The sequence below is a fragment of the Coenobita brevimanus genome, chromosome 50 (genome assembly GCF_032717465.1).
Source record: "Coenobita brevimanus isolate Jiangsu-jjx chromosome 50, ASM3271746v2, whole genome shotgun sequence".
Lineage (NCBI taxonomy): Eukaryota > Metazoa > Arthropoda > Malacostraca > Decapoda > Coenobitidae > Coenobita > Coenobita brevimanus.
The window spans coordinates 14,281,349-14,293,765 of NC_137003.1; the positions used below are offsets into that span (position 1 = coordinate 14,281,349).

Consider the following 12,417-nt stretch of genomic DNA (forward strand, 5'->3'; position numbering starts at 1 on the left):
AGTCCTGTAAAATTATAAGGCAAAGACAGAGTTTATAATTTTTACATATTGTTCACCAAATCGAGCTTTATGATTTCTAAAAGAAAGAAATTCTGTTGCAATTAGTCCGACCCCAAACCCTCGAGACAGCTGACTAGAGGGGAAGAAGGGCAGCAAGTGCTTGGAGGGTTAGCTTGTGTGATTAACCTACCCTTTATCGGCAGACTTTCATAGTTAGTCCTTTTTTTTTTTTTTTTTTTTTTTTAGTGTTCACGACTGTACAAAGGGTGGTGATTAATTCACGCATCAGTGGCCGGTGGAGAGGAGTGTGAAGGTCAAGTGGGGCAAGCGGAAGCGCAAGCGAGTGAGAGCGGGGAATACCTGTCTCGGCAAGGCAGGTGCATGGCAACATCGTGGGACCCCCAAGGTTATCTTCATTCATCATCTACCAGTACAACGCCCTCACCTAAAGACCTGTGGAAACTTCCAATATTGAGAAGAAGGATTTTTGAATATTATGATATCTAATTGCAAGTTCTAAGTTCTACTGTATACTTACTGAGCTATGATGGGTTTAAAACAGACAGCTTTTGAAAATACCCTCGCATACGGGAAGGTCCATCACGCAATACCTCCGAACGTTAAAGTTTACTCATATTATTTTCTCGTTATCTTTCACTTCGTCAATCCTCATACTACCCATTTTCATACCCGTTATAATTTCTTGTAGTTCCCTCTGAGTCACTTACACAACTGGATTCTCAGTAAATCAAATCTTATTTAATTTCACACTGATTATGTCGTTAAAGTTGTCATCTGTCGAAATTTATGTAACAATTTGGTTAGGCAGAACTTCTCATAGTGGGATAGAAAAAAGGTTGGAGCCTGTATAATACACAGAATTGGCTCAAGTACTGCTAGCGAAACACTGTATGATCACTAACAGTAAACTTGCCTGGCATGGTTGCAATGAAGTATTATGGCTCCAGTGATCACTGGGATGCAGAAGCTTCATTGCCATAGTAAGGCCGTGTTCCTTTGAGTAAGGGATAGAAAAGGAGGAATTTATTTAAAAAAAAAAAAAAAAAAAAGTTTTCATGACAAATATAATTCCACTATCCATTCATCCACTATCCATGTTTCCCCCTCCATCAGGAGGATTGGGGCCCATGGGGCTAGGCTACTCAGCCCCGACATATGAGGCGAGAGTGACCAGACTTCCTTCCCCTACGTATCATAACGTAGGCAAGAATCCCAACCTTCCCTTAGAATTTATTCCTTCGGGGTGCCATCCGGTTGAAAATCCATAATCTACTAGACCACCAGGCGTCATTTGGTTATATGGTTACCATTCTACGTACTAAATGGCTTCCTAGATTACGGGAAACCATCTAGTTTACCGCTCAATCTAATGCCAGATGAAGACACCACTTCATCGAGTGAGTGGATGACGGGCGCGTCCACCTACCACGCATTGTAATTATAATCAGTATAAACAATAGCTGAGAGGGGAAAATGAAAATTAATAGTAACCGGTTACTGTTTATAGTGAGAGAGAGAGAGAGAGAGAGAGAGAGAGAGAGAGAGAGAGAGAGAGAGAGAGAGAGAATGCATAGGAAAAGATATTAAGCAGAGTGTAAATGTTGTCTATGGTAGAAGGATAAGTATCAGTAGAGGAATAGCAAAAAAGTATTGAATGAAGAGAGAAAGTAAATGTAAAGGAAATGGGAAAAGTTTGGAGTTCAGACTGTAGAGTGCTAGGGGATGAAGAGGATATAGTTGAGCGATGGAGAAGACATTTCAGCTCGCTGGGTGTAGTAGATACGAAAGCGCAAAATATTTTTGCTAGAGCCTTAAGAGGAATTGTGACATACTCCGTGTTACAGGGACTAATTGAATGAGGTTAAATACGGATGGCAATAAATAAGATGAAGTTGTGCAACTCAACAACAGTGCCCGAAAGGAATCGATTGATGCTGAGGTGTTGGAAGGAGGCAGTCAGTGTAATGTTGTCCGGGAAGATTATTATTATTAATACTGTTATTATTATTATTATTATTATTGTTATTATTATTATTATTATTATTATTATGCTGATTTATCGCCTTGAATCTGAGCCTTGTCCTAATTTTTATATTCCTATATCTACCAGACGGTTTAATTCAAGAAATCGAAAGGCCTCTCTCACTGATGGGAATTATTGAGGCTTCATCCGACCACCTACAGTTCCAAAAATCGTCTGAGTAGAATCGACAGAATGTATCAGGAGTATAATTATGAGTCAGTGGGTTAATGTGTGTGTGTGTGTGTGTGTGTGTGTGTGTGTGTGTGTGTGTGTGTGTGTGTGTGTGTGTGTGTCAGGAGTATAATTATGAGTCAGTGGGTTAATGTGTGTGTGTGTGTGTGTGTGTGTGTGTGTGTGTGTGTGTGTGTGTGTGTGTGTGTGTGTGTACTCGCCATCCATCCTGACGGTTGACCTTAGTGGGATGATGGGTGGGAGGACAGACAGGGTAGAGCAGCGTTTCTTAACCGTTTCCGACCTCAGCACCCCCCTGCAATAAGGTCTCAGTCCAGCACCCCTTTGCATCTGGTTACTGGGACTACAGTTGCTACACTACTGCAGGGTTAAAGTGAAATACTGCCTAACAGCTTATTTTATACATTCTCAGCAAAAATGTCAAGGATGCCAATACTAAGCACAACCAGTAAGAAAAAAAAAAAACAATAATGCAGCACTTTCCAGCACCCCCTAAAATTGATTTCAGCACCCCTGGGGGTGCTAGCACCCCAGGTTAAGAAACGCTGGGGTAGAGCGAGTGGATGGAATGGGGCGAGTAGGTGAGTAGTGTGGCTGGGATGAGAGGGCTGAGTGCTTGTGTTGGTGAGGTGGATGGGGTGGATGAATGAGTCAGTGTCTGGGCTGGTAGGCGGGATGAGTGCAGTGGGTGGGTCAAGTTCGCGTGTGGGTAGGTGGCTGGACAGATAGTGTGGTCGCTATGACCACACTATCTGTCCAGCCAGGAAGGGTGGGAGAAGTGGGTTGGGAGTGGGATGGGTTGGTGAAGTGGGATTGATGGCCGGGTTGATGTTAGTATGAGTAGGAAAGATGCATAGTTGGATTTGTTTTTATTTTGAGGGGGGGAGGGAGGGAGCTGGGGGTAGGTGGGTTGTCTTTGTGGGTGGGTGGGTGGATGGATGCGTGGCTTCCTGGATGGCACTGGAGGATATGGGCACTTTACACTTGAATTATTTGGCGTGTGAGTTGATGGATTAGTGGGGGGATGTATGGCTTCAACTGATTGCTGGGTCAGGGCACTGGAGTACAGGCTACTATAAAAACACATTTTCTGTGTGTGTGTGTGTGTGTGTGTGTGTGTGTGTGTGTGTGTGTGTGTGTGTGTGTGTGTGTGTGTGTGTGTGTGTGTGTGAACTTGAAAGTCAACTTGCCGGTGACGCATGGTGGACAGTTAAGTGGAATGAGTTAGAAAAGCAGGGTGTGAAGGGTTTGTGGAATGGGATGATTGGTGTGGTGGGATGGACAAGCTGGGTGAGTGGTTGGGTGGGCAGGCAATGTTGGGTGTGTGGGGTGTGTGGGCGTGCAGGGAGGATAGATGGGGGGTTGGGTGGTTGGTCTTTTAGGGGGACGTGTAGACAGGCAAGGTGGGCAGAGTGAGTGGATAGGTGAGTTAATGGCATGGTGGGTAGGTGGGTAAGTAGTAGTTTTATGGGCCACTTTGATCTCTTTAGCTCATGCTTTCCTGTACTACAGCCAACATTTGCCATTTCCTCTTGAACTAAGACACAGCTCATCCTTATCAAATCCCATCTGAAGAGCAAAAGGAATAAAAGCATCGATTGCTGGCTTGTCACTTGTTTTTGTGCGATCCATAGCTGTTGCAACATCAAGAATTATTTCAGCTGTACCCTTTTCCTTTCGTTGATGCTTTGCTGTCTCCAGCCTGAGACATGTTTCTGGCTCCTCACTTTCACTTGAAAAAGATAAGGAGTGTAAAGCTGCAATTGCAGACCTGAGTATTCTTTTTTCTTCCTCTCTTTCATTCATTTTTGCCTCAGATTCTGTTAGTTTCTGGTTCTTGGCTGTCATTTTGACTTTTTTTTTTTTTTTATATCTGACTCCAGTCCTTCTCTTACAACCCGTCCCTCTTTTAGCAAAAGAAAAAAATGTCTTCAGGAATACTGAAGAGTGAAAGCGCATCCTTGTGTGCAGTTTCAGATAGGTCATATAAACTCTTCTTGAATTAGGTTTGGTTTCGAAAGTTTGTTTGATTAATTACTGAAATGTTCTCATTGAAGACCTTACAATTATGTGTTTGGAGACATCGGGTTCGCACTTCGTTGGGAAATTTTCGTTGAGCCATGTTTCCAACACTGTTTTCGATGTGATGATGATGCCCTAAGTCAGGGTAATAGTTTCTTCACACTGAACATGGAGCAGGAGCTTCAGCACCTATCCCTGATGCAGGCTTCTGCCTGGGGAAGGAGGGGCTGGGTGATCCAACGAGCCAAATCTGCTTCTTAGAACTAGTAAAGTGGCCATTGGTGCAAAATCTGAACACCATTTCCTGAAAATAAACACAAACACATTCACAAACTGTTCTAATTCAAATCTGAGAACTTCAAACAAGAAACAAGAAGCGGTGCCAAGGCACAGCAAACCCGTCACCGACAGTCATTTTTGTGCTGGCGCATAAACACAACAGGATATCTAGTCAATGATGTCACATCAAAGTTGGAGAAAACCGGGTGAAAATTGACGATTTAATCCCTATTTGAAATTTTAGGCCCGACCCACCTGACACTGACCCCCCTACCGCTAACTAGGGGGTGACCCCCTAGGCATGTTATAGGATGCACATTTGAAAGATCCACCTTTAGGTTTTGGTTTCATATTGATAAGACGAATTTGAAGGGAGTTATGGCAAGAAAAAGATTTTTACCCATCCCCCTTTTTTGCATTTTTTGGCCATTCATCCTGTGCCTTGGACCAATTAGGCCCAAAATTTAATCAGGTGATCAGAAGGTCATAGCGCATCATCTCTGCAATTTTAGTCATAATCGCACCAGTAGTTTTCGCGTAAAGTTGTTAACGGACTATCAAGCAACCAAACAGTCAGACAAACCGAGTGAAACAATACCCGTCCCCGAGCCCCTCCGGGGGGTTGACGGGTAACAATGAAAATGGTAAGGCATAGGTACACAAACGGCCAGTACATCAACCCTCACATCTAGGACACCATATATACACGGCTATACAGGGCTAGATTTGCTCAATGCTTAAGCAACCTCTAAATGTTAATGGATTTTCATTAAAAAAAAATTGCATGCGATATTTTTCATTGCCACAAAATGGAGGGACTTCCACATGATTTTTGAAGTTCATTTATAAAATATATATAACCAATGAATAAGTATAAGTAAATCTATTTATCTATCTATCTATACATATACAGTATACTGAGAGTCAATGAAAACGCACCACCTAATGCAGCTGCAATAATTCGTGTGCCATTGCTTGTTTCCAATGCTGATCTGATTTGGTATGATCATGTACCCATACATCACCATATCTGAAGAAAAAGATTCGCTTTGTAACAAACAAGTGTCGCAGTGATAAGCTTAATCTATTGATCACATTCCACTCGTTTTCTTTTGGAGGAAATAGATCATGTGGTTGTTGTACGTCTAGGACGAAGGCTAGGTCATATGTAAGTGAAATACGGTTTGTTAGTTCTTGAAAGACTGTCAGCATGTCACGTTTGTCATGCCATGAACGTCATCGTGCCTTAGGGATGCTGGTGGGTGGCAAGGCACAATGTGAGACAGCCGTAGAAAGGGCTTTCATCATTCAACAATTGTCAGGTTCATCTACAGTAGAGACATCATGAAACAGGCTCACTTGACGACCGATAGCGTCGTGAAAAAGCAAATGTCACAACAGAACAACATCGCCACATTCTGATGCTGCAGCTCCGGGACAGATTCTGGTCGGCAGCACAGACATCACGCGAGACTCCTAGTCTACATAATCATCAGATAAGCAGGTCCACCGTATAGCGGCAACTGTTATCGTTTGGCCTAAACGCACGTAGACCCATGAGGGGTTTGGATCTCTCACTTGCCCGTCGTTGGAACAGACCAAAGCGGTGTAGCCAGGATGAACGTTGAACCAGCAGACTGGAATGCTGTTCTCTTCATTGATGAATTTCGTGTCTGTATGGATCACTCTGACGTATGTCTGCGTGTTTGGAGGCAACGTAAAGAATGTTATGCTAACTGTTGTGTGAGGCAGGGTGATCACTGGTGTAGACCTGACGTCATGGCATGGGCAGGCATTCAATTCAACTACAAAACACTCCCAGTGATTATCAAAGGCAACTTAACGGCTCGAAGATACGTCGACAATATGTTCAGACCCCATGTGATCTTGTTACTGTGTGACCACCCATGTGCCACAACGTTGCAACAAGATAACATTCGTCCACATGCTGCTCGTGTCACAATTGAGTTTCTGCAGGCTGAGAATGTAAACACATTGCCATGGCCTGCTTTCTTGCTTGATTTAAACCCAGTTCAATATGTGTGGGTTTATCTTAAGAGGTACCTACCGTCGCGTGACCCAAAACCACAAAACAGACAACAACTGATCCAGGCAATGCAAGAAGAGTCGGAGAGGCTTCCACAGTACAACACGTAATCTGGCATCCTGTATGAGGCGTAGGATTATATCTTGTTTGAATGCAAAACGATGGCCACATCCCGCAATGACTGACACACGTAGTGTGGAATTGTTTGTGTATGAGTCGTCACAAATGCACTGATAACTGTTTAAGTAATGAATTTCTTGCCCTTATAATTCTGTCGTAAACCTCTAGGAGATGTTGAGGGACTCACTGTGTGAACTACATTTACAGATGTCGAACTTTACATAAAATAAACCACAGGTAATCTATTGGCGTGTTGATTCTCTCTCTCTCTCTCTCTCTCTCTCTCTCTTTCTATCTATCTATCTATCTATCTATCTATCTATTGTTACATAGCCTATGATTTCATCATCCTTTGTGTGATTTTTAACGCACAGTTGCTGCATGTTTGATCACGAGCGTGTTCTGCCTCAGTTCCCCCCTTCTACCGTTATAGTAGAGTAAGTCGTTCTCTCTGTTGTCCAGAGCGGGATTGTGAACTCTATGTCCCCATGGCTTTCATTTGCGCGTCCTTCTCACAAGTTTTATCAAGCTCTCCTGGCTCCTATATAATGAGCTCAGTCTCTGCATCATTGCCACTTAGATCTGCTCCTCATTTTGTTCACATCTCTGTCCTCCCCTGTACAGATATTATTATTGTGAGTGCTCAAGAAGTCTCCAACCATCTAGCAGCTGTGTGTAATTTGAGTATAACTGTTGTTGCATTTTTTCTTGTACTGTATAGCATAAGTTTAATTTGTAGGCCTAGTGAAGTTTTTATAATTCGTGTAGGGTTCTTTATGTCAGTCATTTTTGATAATAGTTTGTATCTGTAATAATTTATCTGGCATTCACTGAGTATTATCTGGTATCTCATTTTATCAGGGCTGACTTAGATAAATTTATTCTTACTAATTTCGTGTTGATAGAGGCTATTGCAGTTAACCATATATTTAACCTGTTTTTGCTATTACATTATCCTTATGAGTCCTGAATGTTTTGTTGTTAGTTTGAGCATTAAACTTTAACTTGTAATTTTACCTAACTCTTTTGTTTTGAACCTGGAACTTTACGGGACAGTAGTGATTTTTAGCATTCTCACTTAAAGTGTACGTTATCTTTCTCTGTTCCATAACATAAATTTGGCGACCTCTCATCAGGATATTCAGGATATTATCATAAGGATATTGTTTGATATTTTGTGACTGTGATATATTCATGATGGCTACTATTTCTACACTTGATGAAGCCAAAGATTTTTTGTCAAATGTGCAAACAGTGTGTGATATAGAAAACAGAACAAAGAATGAACTTAAGCTTGTTGCTCAACAATTGGGAATTGCAGTTCACTCTCATCATTCTAAAGATCAAATTGGTGACATGATTAATGAAAGCTTGTTTAATGTAACTCCTCCAAATGAGCAAACGCAGATTGAATTAGCTAAGTTACAGCTAGCCCTGCAGGAGGCCCGTGCTAGGGAGGTTGAGGCACAAGTTGAAATTGCTAGGATTCAGGCAGACCATGAGTATCGCATGAAACAAGGTGGAACTGGATCATCTTGCTCTGATGATTTTGATGTGGCTAAAAATGTTAAACTTGTCCCTCCTTTTAATGAATCTGATTTAACAAAGAATTTTCAGTTGTTTGAGAGGGTAGCTACAGGTTTTAATTGGCCTAAGGAGTATTGGCCAGTACTCCTTCAAACTGTTCTCACCGGTAAAGCTCAAGTAACTTATGCATCTTTGCCTCAGGATCAGTCTGATAATTATTAATTAGTTAAGAGCTTGATTCTTAAGGCCTATGAGCTTGTTCCTGAAGCCTATAGAGTAAAATTTAGGACAACTTACAAGCAAGATAAGCAATCCCATGTTGAGTATGCAAAAATCAAAGAAGATCTGTTAGAGCAGTGGTTAAATTCTAAGAATGTGGATTCTGATTTTGGTAAATTTAAGCAGATGATTTTGCTGGAGGATTTCAAAAGGTGTATTAGTAAAGATGTAAGCCTATATCTTGATGAGAAAAGAATAGATAATTTGTCTGATGCTGCAGTTTTAGCTGATGAATATGTTCTCACTCACAAGAGATATTCTAGAGAAAAAGGGAAAGCTGAGAGTAAGTACGTTGCCTCTACTCAGAGTACAGGTAACAGGAAAGAGAATAAGGATGATGTTTCTCAGGAAGTAAATACCAGCTTCACCTCTAGATTTCAGAAAAGTAAATGTACTTATTGTAGTAAGCTTGGTCATACTACGGAGAGATGTTTCAGGAGACAGCGTGATGTGAACAAAAAGGAGTCTTTAAATATTCAGTCAATTGGTCTAGTGTCCACTCTTGAGAGTTCCCAGAATTCTTTAACTGAGTTAACTGAACCTGCTTTGAGGGGTAACTTAAATTCTCATGATGGAGCTCCTCTTTGAGCAGTAACGTGGGTGACACTCTCAAGAGTTCATGTGCTAATTTCCTGTCTGATGGTTTTGTCAGTCCTCTGGACAGTAATGACAGGAAATCAGTTAAAATATATCGTGATACAGGTGCTTGCCAATCCCTTATGCTGACCAGTGTTCTAGGCTCTAATGTTAATTCCTCTGATGAAACTGTAATCTTACAAGGTGTAGGGAATAATTACTTCTCTGTCCCTCTGTGCAGAGTGAATTTAGAGTCTGGTTTTGTTAATGGTTCCGTTATGGTTGGGTTGGTTGAGACACTCCCAATGTCAGGTGTAACTTTCTTACTTGGAAATGATATTGGTGGAAGTCAAGTGTGTCCAGCTCCTCAGTTGTCTAGTGAGCCAGTGGCTGTGTCCCGGGATTGTGATGTCCCTGATGTGTTCCCTGCATGTGCTGTCACTAGGGCTAAGTCTAAAGTTACTGGTGATTTAGAGGATAATGATGATGATGATGTTATCCTAGCTGACACTTTTCTTGCTAATTTGGACCACTCACCAGATGAGGCAGTACCCCGTAGTGTTGATAATTTGTCTCGTCAAGAGTTGGTTGAGTTGCAGGTTGCTGACCCTGAGTTGAAAGGTCTAGCTAACTCTGCTTACAGTGAAGAAGAGTCAGCCGGTGCTTCTACTTGTTATTATGTAAAGTCAGGAGTACTTATGAGGAAGTGGAGACCCCAACAGCATCAGCCGACTGTGAATGGGAGGTTGTACATCAAGTTGTCATCCCTCGTGTTTGTAGGCAGGATATCATTAGAGTGGCTCATGATTCCAGTTTGGCAGGACACCTTGGAGTGAGGAAGACTGTGGCACGCATTTTGAAACACTTCTACTGGCCAGGTATCTTCAGGGATGTTTCCTGGTATTGTAAGTCTTGTCACACCTGTCAAGTTGTGGGGAAGTGTAATCAGACTGAAAAGGTTGCACCTCTAGTTCCCATTCCTCCTTTTGAGGCGCCTTTCACCCGTGTGTTGGTGGATATTGTGGGCCCTCTTCCTAAGACTTCTTCAGGATTTTCTTATGTGTTGACCCTGATTGATATGGCTACTCGTTATCCTGAAGCCATTCCACTTAGAAACATCTCAGCAAAGAACGTGGTTAAGGAAATGCTAGGGTTCTTCACAAAGTTTGGTCTGCCCAAGGAGGTACAGTCAGACCGGGGAAGTAATTTCATGTCAAACGTTTTCAAACAGTCTCTGAAAGAGTTGGGCATCACCCAGATCACGTCTTCAGCTTACCATCCCCAGACCCAAGGAGCGTTGGAGAGATATCATCAAACACTCAAATCGATGCTCAAGAAATACTGTTTGGAACATCAGAAAGACTGGGATAAAGGTCTTCCATTCGTTGGGTTTGCTGCAAGAGAATCTCCAAATGAATCACTGGGCTTCTCACCTTTTGAACTACTGTTTGGCCATGAAGTAAGAGGACCCCTTAAGCTACTCAAGGAATGCTGGCTGTCGGAGGAAGATGACGTCAACCTGCTGGAGTATGTGATGAATTTCAAAGAACGGCTGTCCACTGCTTTACAGCTGGCGAGAGAGAATTTAGGAGCTGCTCAGGAGAAGATGAAAACTTGGTATGATAAGAAGTCCAGGTTACGCCACTTTCAGCCAGGAGATCAGGTTTTGATTCTGCTACCAGTTCATGGGCAACCTCTTCAAGCCAAGTTTAGTGGTCCTTATTTCGTGGAGAAGAAACTCAGTGATGTCAGCTATGTCATCGCCACACCAGATCGTAGAAAGAGCAAGCAACTTTGTCACATCAACATGCTAAAGTTATATCACAGGCGGGACGAAAATAATCCAGTCTGCACTGTAGCTGTTCCACCCGAGTCTACAAGTGAAGTTCTCCCATGCAGCATGAGCCTGAGTGATAGTTTGGGGAAGAATCCTGATATCATGAATGATCTCCAGACTAAGCTTTCTCATCTACCACCCAAGGAAAGGCAGGAGTTTTCGGCATTACTGCAGGAGTACCCGCAAGTGTTCCGTGCCACTCCAGGAAGAACCACTGTGTTGATGCATGATGTCGATGTTGGAGACGCAAAGCCAATTAAATTGCCTCCTTACCGTGTGAACCCAGTGAAAGTTCCTCTCATCCAGAAGGAGCTTGGCTACCTGTTGGACCACAAGATGATTGAGCCCTGTCAGAGCGAGTGGAGTTCTCCTGTCACTCTAGTCCCTAAGCCAGGTGGGTCACAGAGGCTTTGCATCGACTACAGACGTGTTAATCAGATAACCAAAACAGACACTTACCCTCTCCCTCATGTGGAAGATTGCACAGACAAGATCGGAAAGGCTAGGTACATAAGTAAGTTTGATTTGTTAAAGGGATACTGGCAAGTACCTATGACTGAACGTGCTAGGGAGATCTCATGTTTTGTGAAATTAGGAGGGACTTTTGCATGTTCTGTAATGCCATGTACAGATTGTTTTAGAGTAATAAGAAATTTCCTTTGTAAATTTCTTTTTTCTTTGTGGGGAGGTGTTACATAGCCTATGATTTCATCATCCTTTGTGTGATTTTTAACGCACAGTTGCTGCATGTTTGATCACGAGCGTGTTCTGCCTCAGTTCCCCCCTTCTACCGTTATAGTAGAGTAAGTCGTTCTCTCTGTTGTCCAGAGCGGGATTGTGAACTCTATGTCCCCATGGCTTTCATTTGCGCGTTCTTCTCACAAGTTTTATCAAGCTCTCCTGGCTCCTATATAATGAGCTCAGTCTCTGCATCATTGCCACTTAGATCTGCTCCTCATTTTGTTCACATCTCTGTCCTCCCCTGTACAGATATTATTATTGTGAGTGCTCAAGAAGTCTCCAACCATCTAGCAGCTGTGTGTAATTTGAGTATAACTGTTGCTGCATTTTTTCTTGTACTGTATAGCATAAGTTTAATTTGTAGGCCTAGTGAAGTTTTTATAATTCGTGTAGGGTTCTTTATGTCAGTCATTTTTTATAATAGTTTGTATCTGTAATAATTTATCTGGCATTCACTGAGTATTATCTGGTATCTCATTTTATCAGGGCTGACTTAGATAAATTTATTCTTACTAATTTCGTGTTGATAGAGGCTATTGCAGTTAACCATATATTTAACCTGTTTTTGCCATTACATTATCCTTATGAGTCCTGAATGTTTTGTTGTTAGTTTGAGCATTAAACTTTAACTTGTAATTTTACCTAACTCTTTTGTTTTGAACCTGGAACTTTACGGGACAGTAGTGATTTTTAGCATTCTCACTTAAAGTGTACGTTATCTTTCTCTGTTCCGTAACACTATCTATCTATCTA

At 42.1% G+C, this 12,417-nt stretch overlaps 1 protein-coding gene across 1 annotated transcript; it reads left to right on the forward strand.

Annotated features, from left to right (window-relative positions):
- Positions 1-6,316: 6,316 nt before the first annotated feature.
- On the forward strand, positions 6,317-6,694 carry LOC145399867 (uncharacterized). Its single transcript, XM_080272448.1, has one exon. The coding sequence runs from the start codon at positions 6,317-6,319 to the stop codon at positions 6,692-6,694; it is 378 nt and encodes a 125-aa protein (XP_080128574.1).
- Positions 6,695-12,417: the final 5,723 nt, after the last annotated feature.